The sequence below is a fragment of the Sarcophilus harrisii genome, chromosome 2, assembly GCF_902635505.1.
Source record: "Sarcophilus harrisii chromosome 2, mSarHar1.11, whole genome shotgun sequence".
Lineage (NCBI taxonomy): Eukaryota > Metazoa > Chordata > Mammalia > Dasyuromorphia > Dasyuridae > Sarcophilus > Sarcophilus harrisii.
The window spans coordinates 628,915,343-628,932,689 of NC_045427.1; the positions used below are offsets into that span (position 1 = coordinate 628,915,343).

Here is a 17,347-nt window from a genome sequence, read left to right on the forward strand (position 1 = left end):
GCCTTCCCCCACAGAACCCTTGGTCCCCAGCTGCCCCGTGTCACATCTCAGCACTCCAGCCGGCCTCAGCTCGGTCCCATCTGACCTCTTCCTCCCCAGCAGATCAACGCAGGGTGGACCTTGCATGTGGGGCCATGTGTTGTTGACATGAGAAAGGCCGTGGGCGCCAGCCCGGCAGCCGGCCTGGGCCAAGTGAGGTCTTGTGGCCATGGTCGGGCCACAGGCTGGGACCCGGCATTTGGCAGCCTCTTTGTGCCAGTCACTGCGGTCTCGCCACTCACTGTGAACCTGCCACGGATACTGTTTTAGGAGATGCCCAATGGCCGCAGTCACTCCTGAATACTGGGACTGTGGGAAAGGCGTGGGTATATAAGGGGGGGGGGGGAAACGCAGAGATGAGGGAGGGAGAGAGACAGAGACAAAGACAGAGAGACAGAGATAGAAACACGGAAGAAGGAGGGAGAGAGGGAAGGGGTATACTGGGAGAGGGAGACCCAGAGAGGGAGGGAGGGGAAGGGGGGACAGAAGGAAGGGGAGAGAGAAAAAGGGAGAGGCAGAGGCAGAGAGATACACACAGAGACAGAGACAGAAAGAAACAGAGAGACAGAAAGACATAGAGACAGAGACACACACACACAGAGACAGAGAGAGGGGGGTGGGAACAAACAAGAGAGCAAACGCATTTGCTCTTTGCTGTTGAGGGAGCCTGGTGTGGAGTGATGGACGAGTGGCTATGGAGGCTTAGTTTCCCAAGATAAGGCAGAACTCTGGAGATCTGGATGATGAGGACAAGAGCCCTTGGTAACAACACTTGTGCACTTTGTAAACCATAAAGCATCACAGAAATGGGCCCGTACGATTTGGTTCAGCAGACATTTATGAAACCCCATCTCTATACCAGAAATCATGCTGACACACAAAAACCAAAGAGAATCATCCTTGTCCTGGGGAAGCGTGCCTTCTTGGGGGTGAGAGGGTTCTGTGCAATACATGAAGAAGCCCCAGCTCCGAGAGTCAGGGGCCCAGCTTCTGCCCTGCTTCTGCAGCCCCCCCTGTGCAGTCTGAGTCAAGCCTCCCCTGTGACTCAGTTGCCCCTCCTGTAAAAGGCACCTGCCTCCAGGCTTTTGACAGCTCTGGATCTTTGGTACTGTGGACACAGAGCAGTACAAAGAACCTACTGGGACCCATTCCGTCAGCATAGGGGGCTTTGAAGTCGGCAAGCTCCTCGGCACCTTCTCTGTAGCTGAGGGATCTGCCCAGAACCCAGAAGAATGAGATACCTGGGCCAGGATATGTCCGAGGGGTTTGGGGGCCACTGCCCTGTAAAACACATGGACCTCTCTCGGGCAGGGACTGTCTTCGTGCTGTTCGTTGCATCCCCGTCACTTAGCACAGTGCCCGGCAAGGAGTAAGGGCTTAATAAATGACTGCCCTTATGGCCTTATCTATGACCTCTGGCTTATAACCTAGGAATAGCAAGGTCACAGCCAGGGATGGAATATAATGAACACAATTAACCGTTGCCAGTGTAAGAATATTCCCTTGCAAATCTATTGAGACTGAAGCAGTAGGGAAAAGGAGGGAGGGAGAAGGAAAACACTACCCACAGATACACAGGCAGGGTATCATAGAGAGTATCTAAAATGGTCGGAGGAGAATAGCAATAGAGACATTCATAAATTGTTGGTGTTGGTCAATCATTTAAGTCTTTGGGACTCTTTGGGACCCCTCTTGGAGTTTTCTTGGAAAAAACACTAGAGTGGTTTGTAATTTCTACTTCCAGATCATTTTTACGGATAAGGAAATTGAGACAAATGGGTTTAAGGGACTTGCCCAGGCTCACACAGCTAGGAAGTGTCTGAGTGAATTTGAACACAGGTCTTTTTGACTCCAGACCCAGCATTCTATCCCCTGAACCATCTAGCTGCCCAGTATTCACAAACGAACGGGCCACAAAATCCAAGGGAGGGCCAGAAATAAAACTTTTATACTCAGATGTACACCCACAAACGTGTATTTGCTGTTGGGGGAACCTGGTGTGGCGTGATGGACGAGTGGCTATGGAGGCCACTAGGTCTAGGTGACGAGTGAGTAAACTGAAAGGTCCCGACAGAGGGGAAAGCAAATGGACCTTATGGGTATCGCTGAGACGTGGTAGGATGAGACCCGTCCATATCTTTGTGAAATATCGCTCTGAAAAAGCATGACTTGTTTCAAAAAAAATCTCTAGAGGCCATTCACAGTCTGTTTTCATCCTAAAAGTCAAGATGGATTTACATGTTCACTGGGTACGTAGGCTTTTGTTATTCACAGGTTATATACCTGTGAATATATATATATGTATACATATATATATATATACACATACATACATACACACACACACACACACACACACACACACACACTTTACAACTTTGCAACTTTACAAAACTTTACATTGTGCAAAGGCACAATGATTCAGGCTAGCGGATTAGTGGGTTGCCCCTCGTTAGAGTTTTCCAACCAAAGCCTGGATGACCACTTGTATGACACATTGGAGTAGGGATTCTTGTTCAGTAACCCATTTAACCAAATGATCTCTGATGTCCCTTATAACCCTGGGATTCTGAGATTATGTAAAATTGTCTCCCCCCCTATATTCTACTTCTGAATGCTTCCCATCATCCAAGACTCAATTCAAGTCTCAGAAATCTTCCCAGATCATCCCAGCAGAGATCTCTGTGGCTCACCCACAAGAGCTTATATCCTTTATACTTTGCATTCTTCAGTTGACTCTTGTTCAGCTCAATCCAATAAGCATCCATTATGGGCCCCATAGCACAGAGGATGCCAGGTTAAAACCATCACTTTCCATCTGGAGATTGCTCACCTCCCATCGGGAGATCCTACGTGTTCACAAATAAGTTTGAAGATTAAAAAGAATTCATTTCAAGAGGAGAGAGTGTTCCTGATTAGAGAGGCTGTGTGTGTGTTTGTTTGTATGTGTATGTAGGTAGACACGAGAGGTGGTCTTTAGAGAAAGTCAAGGATTGTAGATGGTGGAAGGAAGGAAGAAACACATTTCTGATAAAGGAAACCACTTGGGGGGAAAGCCCATAGGTGGGAAGTGGAATATCAAACCGAGAAAGCAATTAGCAGGCACAGAAGAATATGTGAAGGGAAGTTCTGTGAAACAAGACCAGAAAGGTCCGAGGGATGCAGACGTGAAGAGTTTTAGATGAGGATTTGGTGCTTTGGCTCAGGGGCAGTAGGGAGCCATGGATAGTTTGTGAGTAGAAGAATATGCTCAGTTCTGTGCTTAGGAATATCATGATGTTTGGTAGCTCTGTGAAGGGTGGACTGGAGAGGGAAAAGACAGTTAAGAGGTTCAATTCTGAGATTGTTTAATAGTCCAAAGGAAAGTCTGAACTAAGATAGAGGACTATGAGAGAGACTGAGACTCATGCGGGAGGGTTGGATTGACAAGACATGGCCCACTGTTTGGGCAGGAGAGTTAAGGACAGAAAAGGTCCGGTAAGACCCTGAGAGCCCAGACTTGCTGTGATTTCCATCCTAATGTCCCGTGTTCTAGGTTTCTTTCATTGTTGCTTTTGACAGTTTCTAGAGTTCTTTTCAACTGAGATTCTACACAAGCGGGATGCTGTGTCAGGAGGGAGAAGAGATCTGATATTTTATCTGATTCTCAGAAACCTCTCAGGACTTCCTGCTGTTCACGGGGTCTGGAAAGTGTTTACCAACTGTCCAACTTGAGTCAAAACGAAACTCAGAGATCTTTCAGCCACTCCAGCCACAGGGTCCCTGTGTGTGTGTCCGGCCCTTGGGGTCCGGCTGAGGAGATGTCACGAACCATCGGGGAACGTCATGTTGGGGATGGTTCACCACCAAGTGTTGGGCAGGCGTCCATGTACAAGCTCTTCTGTGCAGAGAAGGAAATGGATCCAGAGTGGGAGAAATGGCTTGTCCAGATCATCCAGGTAGGAAGTCACAGAGCTGGGACTGGAGCTGCAGCCTTCCACCGTTCCAGCAAAGCTGTATTTATAATGGAAAGGAAGTGGTGTTGGTCATTCTGAGCGTTTCCCTCGTAAAAAAGAACAACAGTCCAATTATAGAAACCAGACCCTGATGGGACTTTTGAGTCTTTGAGCAGATGCTTCCTATTTAAACAGTCACATTTATGGGCAAGGCCGTAAAGCAGCCAATCTGAACTGTTGTGTTCCAGTGGGTCAGCGGTTCTGGGGCAGGGTCAGCTGAGGAGGATGGTGTTGGAGGTCAGATCAGCACCGGGAAGAAGCCGGGGGCACAGGAAGGGCCCCGGGAAGGAGGCAGGCTCTCCAAGGCCCTTGGATGGAAGTGTTCCCCATACTGGGCTGGGATGGAAAGGCTGGACCTCTGGGGAATCAGCAGGAACCCTGCCCCCCAATCCCCAGGCCCATCAAGCCAACGTGGCAGAAGGCTCTGCGTGGGGCTTCATGGAGTGGAGAAGGACCCAGCCTGGGAGAGAATCAGAGATGGCAGCACATAAAGATCAGTGGAAGGAGAACATGAAGGCTGCCATTAAGACTGGATACATCATCTGCATAATATATAATATACATATATAGGAAATATAATTACATATAAATATAAATCTATTCCCAGCTTCCCCAGACAATCTATAAATCACCGGCATAGAACTGATTCTTGTACCATGGGAAGTAAACAGATTACCCACTGAGAGATTATAGAGAAAGAAAAAAGGATCCAGGGCAGATTCAGTTAGTGGCAAGACATGGATGAAGATCCAGCAAAGGGAACTCAGACAAAGCAGTCAGAAAGACAGAAGAAGCCAGATTCATTGAAACCCCTAGAGGGAAATGAAGAACCAGCATGAGGAACGTATTCCTCACGACCCTAGAGAGCAGATCCTAGAGAGCCTGGGGTGCATTTCCACTTGATATGAGCAGCTGAGTCCTTTCCTTGAAGGCAGACCCTTAATGTGTACAAGGGGAACCCTTATTCTGACGAGACTGCTTTCTGCCTTCAGGAGCCAAAGGTACAGGTACAGGCAGAAGCTACCAGCAAAGCACCTTGTCCAAGCAGCTACTCCCAGAAGGCTTATTTTTAAATCCATTCATTCATTCATCGGTCGTATTGTTAGAATATTCGGTGACTTTCAAAGCATCTTCACGTGAATCCTCAAGCTCTAATTAAGCACCTGAGTTCAGATTCAGCCTCAGACACTTTTCAGCTATGTGACCCTGGACGAGTCACTTCTCCCTTTTTGCCTCAGTTTTCTCATCTGTAAAATGAGCTGGGGAAGAAAATGGCAAGATGTGCCAGTGTTTTTGTCAAGAAAACTCAATGGAGTCATGAAGAGTTGATTATAAATGAAAAATGACTGAATGATAACAAAATCTCTCTCCAAGGATAACAGAGTTTGGGGAGTTAGATGGACCTTAGTCCTACCTGAACAAGCCTTCCATCCACAAGATGCCTGACAGGGTTTACTTGAAAACCTCTCACAAGGGGGATCTCTTCGCTTCCATTCTGCTTATTATTAGGAAACCAGCCTCAGTCTGTCTCTTTGGAACCTCCACCCTTTGGGTTCTACCCTGTAAAGCCACACAGAACAAATGTGACCCCCACCCCCTCAAATACCTGAAGACAACTATCAGAAGAAGAATAACTAGCATTTCTATTTCCCTTTAAAGTTTGCAAAGTACTTTATTGGTGTTATCTCATTTGATCCTCACAACTACCCTGGGAGATAAGTGCTATTATTATCCCCATCTTAGAGATGGGGGAAACTGAGGCACAAAGAAAAAAAAAGGAAGCATTTATCAAGAACTTACTATATTCTCTGCACTGTGCTAAAAAAAAAAAAAAAACTTTACAAAAACCATCCCATTTGATCCTCAACAGCAATCCTGGAAAGTGGGTCATTATATTATTATACCCATTGTACAGGTGGAGAAACTGAGGCACAGAAAGGTCACATAGCTTACCTAGGATCCCACAGCTGGCCAGCATCGGAGGTCAGATCCCAAGTCAGGCACCTCCTACCTGCCTTTGATAGGTGCCTCCTGAGTCTGCTCTCCTTCAGGAGAAACATCCCCGGTTCCTTCAGGCAACCGTTATGTGATGGGACCCTTCCCCATCCTGGTTTCTCCCCTGCAGATACCCTCCAGCTTCCCACTCAGTGTCCTTAAGCCCAGAAATGAATTCGATGCTCCTGAGGAGGGTGAGAAGCTCTCGCCTCCTTATTCCTGTGTCTTTCAATGCAGCCCAAGATCAAATTGACTTTTTTTTGGCTTACACACACTGAGCTTGCAGTCCGCTAAAACCCCCAGGTCTTTTTCAGGCAAATAGCTTCCTAACCTTGCCCTCCCTCATCTTGTACTTGAGAAATCAGTTTTTGGAACTCAAGGTAAACTTTTCCCTATTAAAATGACATCTAATTTGATGCAGAAAAAATAATTCTTTTTTTTTTCCTTTGGGCACAGCCAATGTGAGAGCAGGTTTGTGTGGCTGTTGTTTCTATATCTTTTTTTTGGGGGGGGGGAACCTGCATGTTTAACAAAGCTCTTGTCACAGAACCGGGTACGTAGTGAGTGCTACGGAAATAGACATTCACACATGAGGCACAGGCGAACCACGTGCAGGGAACCCGAAACACAAATGTAGGGAACCCGAAACAAGAAGGTTTGGGGGGATCCAGGACCTGGGATCCCCCAAAAGTCTTTGTAGCCACCTTCCGCGTTCCTAGCCAGCGAGGGAGGTCGGGGGATGTTCCGGATGCAAGCAGCCGTTAGTTACAGAAAGTTGCACCCAAACGTTATTGATTAAATGACAAACACTCCACAGGGAAGAAGGCTGGAAATGTCGGGGGCACATTAAGCGACAAACAGAAAGTCTTATAATTGAATCCCACATGAAAGGGAGACGTTGGGGGTTATTAAGTAGGAAGGTGACATGACCGAGAACTCCCTTTAGGAGGCAGAGTGGACGAGGGAATCAACAGAGTGCTGAAGCAGCCAGATAATTCGCCAGCGAGAATCTATTAGGAGCCTGGGTCCCCAATCTGTGTCTCTCGGTGCTGGGAAGGTGAAGGGAGGGAGGGAGGGAATCCGGAAAAAAAATTTGAAAAATGAAAAAAAATATTGTTTTTCATCTTATTGGGGGGATTTATTTATTTATTTTATTTTTATTATGTATTATATAATATATAAATATATATTTATTGATTTTGATTTTTAAAATTATTATCATATATTATATATTTATTAATTTATTTATTTTTAAAAGCTCCATAGCACACAGCTCCAGGCATTGTGCTAAGTTCTAGAGATACAAAGGGAGCTTCCAGATTAACGGGGGAGACCACGGGCCAGTGAGGATGTTCGTAGGAAACTTGAACGGGCCCGTGGACGGGCTCTGGCAGCACGGAGGGAGGCCGGGAGGGACCTGGCAGAGGACCCGGGGGGCGCTCGTTGTGCCCAGGGCTGGACGGGCGGGCCTCCTCCCCTCCCCTCCGGCACCCGTACGCACCTGTGTGTCCTCCCCCAGGGGTGCAGAGGCAGGCCGTGCACTGCGTGGAGAAGCTGGCGGGCCTTGTGGAGGAGCGCCATTGCGACGCCCTGACCAGGCCGGACGACAGACTGAAGCCCTGTAACCAGCAGCCCTGCCCAGCCAGGTGATACCCCTCCCCCCAAGGCCCGAGGGGCGCTTCCAACTCGGAATTCAAGGGGCCTCCCCGCCTGCCCCTCCCCTCGGGCCCCACTAATCACGCCCCTTAGGGTCACTCTCCCTTTGTATGAGTTCACTTCAGTTAAACATCATGCCCTTAGTATGTTCAGGCTGCCCATCCGAGGGGAGATGCAAAGAGAGAGAGATGGCGGGTCCTCGGCTTCGGAACTTAATGGGGTGGGGGGAGGGCGTGCGCTCAAATAATGGTGACGGGAAGGGGAGATAGGCCGAGGGAGGGGTGCTGGGCCTGGGTTAGGGGAGAGGTCACTTGCCGCGGGGCGGGGAAAGGACACCAAGCAAAGAGGGGGAACTGAAAAATGAGGGAGGGAGGGAGGGAGGGAGGCCCGCCCCTGGAGAGGGTGGGGAAGTGCAGGAAAGGCGGGGGAGCCCGGGAGGGCAAAGTGAGACCCGGCCAAGGGGAGGAGGGCCCTGGCTGCCTGTGGCTTACTCTGCTCAGGCAGAAAAGGAGAGAGCAGAGAGATGGGGTAGGAGAAAGAACAAGGTTAGGAAGGATGGGGAGAAGGTGGGGGTGGGGAGAGTGAGAGAAGAGGAGAAGATGGAAGAGACAGACAAGACAGAAAAGATGCAATAGGGGAAAAGAACAAGGTTAGGAGGGATGGAGAGAAGGTGGGGGAGAATCAGAGAGAAGAGAGGAAAACAGACATGGGGAGAAGGTGGGGGTGAAAGAGAGATGAGGAGAAGCCGGGGGTTGAAGCCCCAGCCCTGCCATTATTTGCTCCTTGACCTTGGGAGAACCGGGTAATTAAGCCTCAGGTTTTTGCTTTGTAAGCGGGGATGGGGCCGGTGGGGAGAGCAGGTGAGCGGGCAGAGCAGGCGCTGGGAGATACCGGGCGAGGGCGCGTTAAATCCTGGGCTTTTCAGCTGCTTCTGGCCCCGCCCCGGGCCCTCCCCCGCGCAGGTGGTGGTTCGGAGAGTGGCAGAGCTGCAGCAGGACGTGCGGGCCCGGGGGCCTGGCGCTGAGGACCGTCCTCTGCATCCAGAGCGTGGGGCTGGACGAGCAGCGGGCCCTTCGCCCCGAGGACTGCCGGGCCACGCCCAAGCCAGACGTCACCAGGTCCTGCAACGAAGATAACCCCTGCCCGGCCTCCTGGGAAGTGGGCAACTGGTCCGAGGTGAGTCGGGGGCTTCCCAGACGTGCTGGGACCGGGGGCAGTTCTGGATTAGAGGCAGGGTCCCCGCGGGCGGAGTCCGGGTCCTCCTGAGTGGGATATGTGGTAGGAAGAGCGATTGAGGAGAGCCGGGTTTGGATCCCAGCTCCGATCCTCACTGGCTGGGAGCCTGAGGGGCTTCTCTGGAGCTCAACTGCCTCTTATACTACTTTTCTTTCAATTGTTGTTAAAAAAAAAAAAAGTGTTTTGCAAACCTTAAGTTTATTTAAAAGGGATGTGATGATGGGGAGAGACTCACAGACTCAGAAAAGACCCAGAAAAGAGGGTCTTTTACAAATGGGGAAACTGAGGCTCAGTAAGGCCCAGTGATTGGGCTGTGCTCCCAGCATGTACCAGGGCCACCCAGAATCAGGCCCAGTCCTCCCAGGCATCTCTCCTCGGGGATGGGATGGAGCTGAGTCCAGGCGGGGGTCCCAGCAGAGAGATATTTTTGCTGACTCCCTGGGGTCAGTGGAGCGCCTGGCCAGTGGCTGCCGTCCGGCCTCCTGAGAATGATAGTAGCCAATGAGTGCTTCCTGTGCCCAAGCACTGAGCCGAGGAAGCTCCAGGCGCTGGGCTGAAAGCTGGTGGTGATATTTCCTTTATAGACACCAAGGAGCTGGGGGGGTGGGGGTGGAGGGGAGTCCAGGTGGGAGGCCCAGGGCTCCAGGGCCCGGTGGCACCAGTTATTATGTCCAAGATGGTGGCAGGTGACGGTCCCTGTGTGAGACGTGCACTCAGTCAGTCAGTCATGGGTAGCTTCCGTAACAGAATATCGGCCTGTTTCAGGAATTGATCTTGGGAAATGGCAGCAATGTGTTTTACCATTATTATATTTGTTGAGGCAGTTGGGGTTAAGTGATTTGCCCAGGGTCACACAGCCAGGAAGTGTTAAGTATCTGAGACTTGATTTGAACTCAGGTCCTCCTGACTTTAGAGCCGGTGCACTATCCACTGCCCCACTCGGCTGCCCCGGTGGCGGCAATTTGAGTGAAGGTGACAGACCGCCTCTTTCCTCACTGACCCTCAGGTGGCCGTTTCTTCTCTTAATGCAGATACATGGGGGTTATTTTCTAATTTACATATCATTTGTACACTCCCCCATCCAAAACGGAATTGAGGTGGCTCAGTGAGAAATATATTTATCTGGATAACAGATCAGGGACCATTAATTCCAAGCTGAAAAGGACCTTAGATCCCCTCTAGCCAAGAGATTCTTAACCCGAGATCTACTGATCCTAAAGGACAGATCCTGGGAGGGAGGTGATCTCATTATTTCCGTTTTACAGTGGAGGAAACTGAGTCAGAGCTTAAATAACATTCCTAGGCTTAGGGCTAACTCAGATTGGAACTCGGGTCTCCCTGATACCAGACCAAGAACCTACTGGGCCACCTAGAAACATTATCCTGACAAAGGTCCCCAGGCCAGGGCTTTCACCAGAATATCAAAAAGGCTGGAAAAGTTTAAGAACTCCTGCCCAGATCCAACTAACACTGATAGCCAGCATTTGGTTTGTAAAGCACTTTACGAATATCTCATCTTATACGCATAACAATCTTGAGATGAAGGGGCTATTGTTATCCCCACTTAGCAGATGGGGAAACTGAGGCAGACAGCAATAATTATTACTCCAGGGAAGTACCTAAAGAAGTTATCAATCACCAGGCTGGGTCACACAGTGGAGAGAATGTTGATCACTCAGCAAGATCAAAGTTCAAATCCTGATTCAGATACTTATTAGCTGTGGGTCCCTGGCTGGGTCTCTGACAGCCTCAGTTTCTCATTTGTAAAATGGACTAATAATGAGATAACCTTACAGAGTCATATTAATGTATATAATCATCACAGCTATTTATGAAGTGCGTAATGGTACCCGTGGGCACAGGCACCCAGAGCCTGGGGCTTCTCCCTGGTCCGCCTGGGATGTAAGATGCTGCCTCTGCTTGGGGCCGGGGCCGGGGAGCACACACGGCCCCTGCTTCGGCCTTGGGCTTCCCTTCCTGGAAACTCTCGCCGTTCTCTGCAGGGTGGGTGGGTGGGGGAGCTCTGAATGGCCACTGGTTCCTGAGTTCTGTTCCCTTCCTCCTAGTGCTCGGTGAGCTGCGGGGCGGGCGTCCACAGCCGGCCAGTCTTCTGCACCAATGACACCGGAGCGCCGTGCGACGCTGCCCAGAAGCCCATCTCGGAGACCTCCTGTTCCCTGCCGCCATGCCCCTGGGTACCCGAGTGGTCGGGGAGCGGCTCCTCGAGCAGAGAGCTTTTCAACGAGATCGAGTTCATTCCCAGCAACCACTTCCCCGCCTTCGAACCCCCAGCCCCCGGGCCCCCGAGCCACGAGGACTCCAACGTCATCACCGAGGAGGACTTCCCAGCCAGCGACAAGAAGGGCAACGTCTTCGTGGATGACTTCTACTATGACTACAACTTCATCAACTTCCACGAGGACCTCTCCAGCATCCCCTTTGAGGATCATGACAGACCGAGCGAGGGGGTCGGAGGGGATAGCAATGGGAGACCCAGAGATTGGGGCACATCTGATGAAACACCCCTGGCCGCACCCCCCAGCTCGGAAGGGGAGGACCAGGGGGCTTCCGAGAGCCCGACCCAGCCCACCCCGGCTCAGGAGGAAGTCGTGAAGACCAATGGCCAGCCGTCTGTGGACTTCCCACCGGAGCCTCTCCCTTCCACCGCTGCCCCAACACCCTCCAGTCCCAGCCAGGGAGAGAAAGGACAGTCGGTGCTTCCAGAAGACTTCCCAGATCCCTACCCAAGTCCCACCACTCGCCCTTCTAATCTCCTCCTAGATAAATCCCCAGAAGGCCCCATGACAGGCAACATCTCCAAAGAGGACCCCACCTCCTCATCCTCTTCTTCACCCACCTCAACCTCCCTGACCCCTGTGGAGACAGATCCTGAGAAAACCCCCACCAGTGCCCAGGGAGAAGAGCCCGGCCCTCAGAGGCCAGGGCTTCCTGGAGGCAGGGAGGCTGGTGACATTCACCACTGGGAGGTCCCCACTGGGGCCTCCAAGGAAGACCCCGACGAGTTGCTTTGGGAAGGATTGGATGTGGTATCTGATAATGACAACAAGAAGTTCCCCGGAGAAATGGCAGCCTCAGGCGAGAGTAGGACCACCCCTGCGCCCCCTCACTTTGCCCCTGAGCTGAATCTGGCTCTCCCAGCTCCCCAGACGACTCTGGGGTCATTCCTTCCTACTGTTCCTTCCACTGATCCCAGGACAGAAGTCATCCTCCTCCCCAAAGACACTGATCCTATGGAGAGGTCATGGAACTCAAGTGACCCCAGACTGCGAGACAGTGAGCCCCTCCCCACCGAGGAGGGCACCTGGAGGGCTACCTCTACCCCCACCCCCTCTGAGACCAAGCCAGTCAGATTCCCTCCATTAAAGACCTCTCTACCCTCTCCCACCACGTCTAGTGTCCACGGGCCAAGGAGCACGGACCTCCCAGCCCGAGATCTGACCCCATGGGACCTGCAGTCCCCAGCTGAGCCAGTGACCTCTGATCCCAATGACCTGGCTGGCCCAGTAGTCATGCCTTGGGACGACCGCTTCCTCCCTTCTGCACTGACTCCCAGCCCAGGGTTGGAGAATTTGTCCAATGAGATCAGGGTGTCCCACGAACCTGACTTCTCATCCTCCCCCGGCCTCCCCTGGTCTCCCCAACCAGTGGGCACAAACGAATGGCTGGGAAATCCAGGTGGGGAAACGTCACCGAGGAACACTGTTCACGATGGCGGAGACCTCAAGAGTAAGTCCCAGAGCCCGGATGACACCGAGCCAGCTGGGACCGAGGTGCCTCCCCGGGGCATACTGGCTACTCCTGCAGGCCCTGGGGGAGCCAGCTGGGAAGTCGGAAACTGGAGTGAGGCAAGTACCGGCTAGAACCTCTCTGGGCCCCGACCCTCCTCTGTCCTTCCAGGTAGCAGTGGAGAAAAGGGGGGGAAAAGCATGTAATTTGGCAGCAGGGTTAGGGCCCTAGTCATGAAATCCGAACAACTTGGATTTAAATCCTGTCCCTGGCTCCTACTAACTGTACGAGACATCTAACCTCAATTAATTTTCTCATCTGTATAATTTACATAATTTAAATTTCCCACGTTTCTCATCTGTATATTGGGTACAAATAGTTACACCTGTCTCCCTGTGGTAATTATAAGGAGCAAATGAGATAACATGTGAAAACATATATTATAATCATTATATTATATCATATATATTATAATATATAATGTAATATAATATATATATTATACATATATTATAAAATATATATTATGATCATTATTATTATTATTTCTACAACAGTAACAAGCATTTTGAAAAAGCATAAAAGTATATATGCCAGGTAAGTTGATGGCATTATTACTAGTAGGAATCCTATTTGACCAGATAATTCATTTCTTAAAAAAAATCACCCTGCTGATAATTGTTTGTGAATTTGAGGGTTAGAGTTTGAATGGAGTGAGAGAAGCCTCTGTGGCTCTGCTGGAAATGACCAGACCCAGAGCATTTCAGCCTCATGAGGGTCTCAGTTGTCTTGAAATGAGATCTTAGGGATGCTGAGGGCAGATCCAGCAGAAAGCAGCTGGACCAAAATCCGGGCCATCTCAAAGATTAGGACGATGAAAGGTGCCCACCCAGAGGAGTCCTACTTCCAGCCTCCCTTCTCTGTGATGTATCCCTTGCTATACAGGCCCATCAGGGCCTGAGAGCCTGCAAAAAGAAGGGCCCCAGTTAGAAGCCAGAGGAAGTAAATTGGGCTAAGAATAGAAACTTAAATCTCTAGGTTACTGCCCTGAAGGACTGATCCCTAAAAGGAAGAGAATTAAAGCATCGTAAGCTCCTCTCATCCAAACTCCCATGATGGATTGAATCCCCTCTGTCTAAGCTTCTACAAGATGTCCAGACTCTGCTTAAATATATCTCTTGGCACAGAGCTTACAGCTTAACAAGACAACCCATTTCATTTCTGGACAAGTCAAATTGTCTGGAAATAAATTTTTGTAACACGCCAAAATTGGCCTCCCTGTCATGCTCTTCCCCCATGATTCCCAGTTCTGCTAGCTGAGCCAAGAAGAACAAGTCTAATAGCCTTTCTAATCCTTGAGAACTGTTCTCCTCTTTTCCTGGGTCTTTTCTGCTTCAAGTTTCAATATTCCTAATTCTCTTAAGGCAAGTTCTATTTTATCAAAGTCCTTAATATTTATAAAGTATTAAGGATGAGAAGGAGGAAGGGGCAAGTTCTACTTTATCAAAATCCTTCCTAAAATAAGGTGCCCAAAATGGGTCTCTGGGATCTGAATAGGACCCAAGTGGGATAAAGTATTATGGGTGAGAAGGAAGGAGGGTATTTCACATCTATCACTTGAGCCCAATATCACCTAATCGAGCAATTAACAATTATTCCCTGTAATGAAGACAAAGCAGACGATTCCCCAGCTTTTAGTCTCCTCCTCTCTCCTCCCCCCAGACCCTGCACCCAGCTGAAAGTACAGATACCTGGGATTTGAAAAAGGACTCCTTACGTGGCACCATAATGTTTGTGGCAAACCCACCCTATAGCCTTCCCTTCCTCCCTCCCTCTCCCCACACCCAAGGCTAAAAATCTGGGGCTTGAGTCATTCAATTCTATTTGATTCTAATCAATTCGAATGTCAGTGTCGAGATCAGAAAGCCCATTTTTCAGACAGAAAGGTTTGGGCTTACAGAGGGGGAATAGCTGACTGGGAGCTGCAGGATTGGTTTCGAGCTGAGATTTGAATATAAATTTTCCGACGAGAGAGGGTGGTTAATGGTTCTGCACGTGTTCCTCCGGGCCTGGACCGCAGCTCCGTGCAAAGGAGAAATAGACTGGCCCCCATCCAAGGCCTGGCCCCTGGCCATCCAAGGCTGGACCTGCCGGCCTGAGAACCCTTTTGCCCTTCACTCATTTGCCCCACAAGCGCTCACCAAGGTGGACTGTGCCTATCTGACCCTCTGCCATCACTAACATTGTGCACAGATTCTGTGCCCACTGAGCTTGCCGTCCGGCGACGGAGCATGAGGTAAGGGAGCAGGTAATAGAGACCGGTTCCAGAGCAGAACAGAAGGGCGGCCCTTGGTTATTCTGCGTCTCAGTCGCCCTGACCTTGTGGCCCTGACTGGCTGCAGGCAGTGGCCGACTCCCTCAGCCTCAGGTGCTTGAGCCGCGTGTCAGTGGGTCGTACTGGGGGTTGGCCGGTACAGCCCGACTCTCCTCCCCAACAGTGCTCCACGACTTGTGGCCTGGGAGCCATCTGGAGGGCCGTTCAGTGCAGCACGGGGCGCGAGGAAGACTGTGTCCCCACCAGCAAGCCGGTGCCCGCCCGCCGCTGCTACCTGAGGCCCTGCTCCGCCTGGCGCGTGGGCAACTGGAGCAAGGTAAGGGCCACCCCCTTCCCCCCACTGCACCCCCAGGGAGCAAGGTAAGGGCCCCTCCCCCCACTGCACCCCCAGGGAGCAAGGTAAGGGCCCCTCCCCCCCACTGCACCCCCAGGGAGCAAGGTAAGGGCCACCCCCTCCCTCCCACTGCACCCCCAGGGAGCAAGGTTAAGGCTCCCCCCCACTGCACCCCCAGGGAGCAAGGTAAGGGCCACACTCTCCCCCCCACTGCACCCCCAGGGAGCCGAGTCTTTGATCTGATCTCAATCTCCCCTCTGGGGAATCAGAACTGGCCAGAGTGAGGGCAGGGGGCACAACCTGCTGGTTTCTGGGGCCGCTGGAGGAAGGAAGGATGGGCAAGGGAAGAGGGACCAAGCCTGAGCTTGGTGTGAGAGGGCCCGTCCTCCTCCTGCCCCCATGGACGCTTTGGGTTGGATGGGCTGGGGTCAGCCGCCCCCCTCTGGCTCTCAGTGCCCCATCTCCCCCTCCCCAGTGCTCCCGGAACTGCGGGGGCGGCTTCAGGTTTCGGGACGTGCAGTGCGTGGACACCCGGGACCGCCGGCTCCTGCGTCCATTCCACTGCCAGCCCGGCCTCTTCAAGCCTCTGGGCCAGCTCTCCTGCCATGTGGACCCCTGCCTCGACTGGTACACGTCATCCTGGAGAGAGGTAAGGGCGCAGGGAGATGGCCAGAGAAAAGGCACCTGAACGTATTCAGAGGGGGGGCCGTCTTCCTGGTGTCTCCCACCCCGCCTGGGGCCCATGCCCACTCCGTTTTTGCTTGAAGGCAACCTTGCCTTCAGAATTTCTCTTCCTCAAACCGAGAAGGCCCCTGCCCCGCCTGGGGCCCCACCACCCCGGCTCCCCTTAGAATAATTGGCCCCTGCTGGGGGGTAAGACAGTGTCCAGGCTCGGGGTCTTGTGCGCCTTGGGGTGGGGAGGGGCCTGTGCAAACCCTTTCTCCAAGAGAAAACCGGGAGCCAGGCTGCGAGTAGCAGAGCCCCCTTGCCCGTCCCTGGGCCCCTGGATCCTAACGAGGGAACCTGGGGGGTCTCCGTTTCCCCCGTAGTGCTCCGAATCCTGTGGTGGAGGAGAGCAGGAGCGCCTTGTGACTTGCCCTGAGTTTGGGCACTGCGAGGAGACCCTGCGGCCCAACACCACCAGGCCCTGCAACACCCACCCGTGCACCAAATGGGTGGTGGGACCCTGGGGACAGGTGAGCCGAGGGGGTCCCCGTTGGAGCAGCACCCCGCAAATCCTAACCATCCTGTACAGTGTGAGCACAAGCAAATGCGTGAATGTTTCTGGGTCTTAGTTTGCTCATCTCTAGGATGGGTTAGAATGTTTAAGAGCTCTTCCCAGCCCTAACTTCTCTGAGTCTTTGGGGGAAGGAGGAGCCAGTCCCCAAGGGCTCCCAAGAGTCCTCGGCGCTCCTCAGCAGCTGCCCGTGAGACCTAGTGCACCCAGAGCAGCCGGGAGGGGGTAAATGCTGTGGAGACGCCGTGCCTCAGGGCTCCCGGGCCGGGAACAGACTCTACCTTTTCTGAGGTGCTTGCAGGGGGCGGCTCCCCCACGGATCCGCACCTGTAGCCTCTCCCACCTACCACTGGCCACTACTGTCAGGGCAGCTGCCCCCTCCTTGCAAGCCTGTCTCCTCCTGGAGGCCCTCCCTGGTCGCTCCCAGGTAACGGCCTCACACGTCGCTTCACCCTCCTGTGCTTGTGTCCGGTCTGGTACCTTTGTCCCCTCCCAGCACCGGACCATAAGCCAAGGGACCGCCTGGTCTCAGGGCCCAGCCCACTCGCCAAAGCCTGTGTGTGTCAGCCCTGCTTTTTCCTGCAGTGCTCGGCCACCTGTGGGGGAGGGATCCAGCGGCGGCTCGTCAAGTGCGTCAACACCAAGACCGGCCAGCCGGAGGAGGACAACAGTCTCTGTGACCACGAAGCGTGGCCCGAAAACTCCCAGAGGTGCAACCCCCACGACTGCCCCGCCAGGGAGCCAGGTAAGTGGTGCCGCCCACCCCACGGCCC

The 17,347-nt window shown here is 52.2% G+C and overlaps 1 protein-coding gene across 1 annotated transcript in view; it reads left to right on the top strand.

Annotated features, from left to right (window-relative positions):
• Positions 1–17,347, top strand: part of ADAMTS7 (ADAM metallopeptidase with thrombospondin type 1 motif 7) — a 159,599-nt gene that overhangs the window by 117,684 nt on the left and 24,568 nt on the right. Inside the window, exons 17-23 of the mRNA XM_031956764.1 lie at positions 7,549–7,675; positions 8,648–8,861; positions 10,988–12,787; positions 15,167–15,319; positions 15,813–15,986; positions 16,387–16,533; positions 17,160–17,319. Of these exons, the coding sequence (XP_031812624.1) occupies positions 7,549–7,675; positions 8,648–8,861; positions 10,988–12,787; positions 15,167–15,319; positions 15,813–15,986; positions 16,387–16,533; positions 17,160–17,319 (2,775 nt within the window). The remainder of the gene's footprint in view (positions 1–7,548; positions 7,676–8,647; positions 8,862–10,987; positions 12,788–15,166; positions 15,320–15,812; positions 15,987–16,386; positions 16,534–17,159; positions 17,320–17,347) is intronic.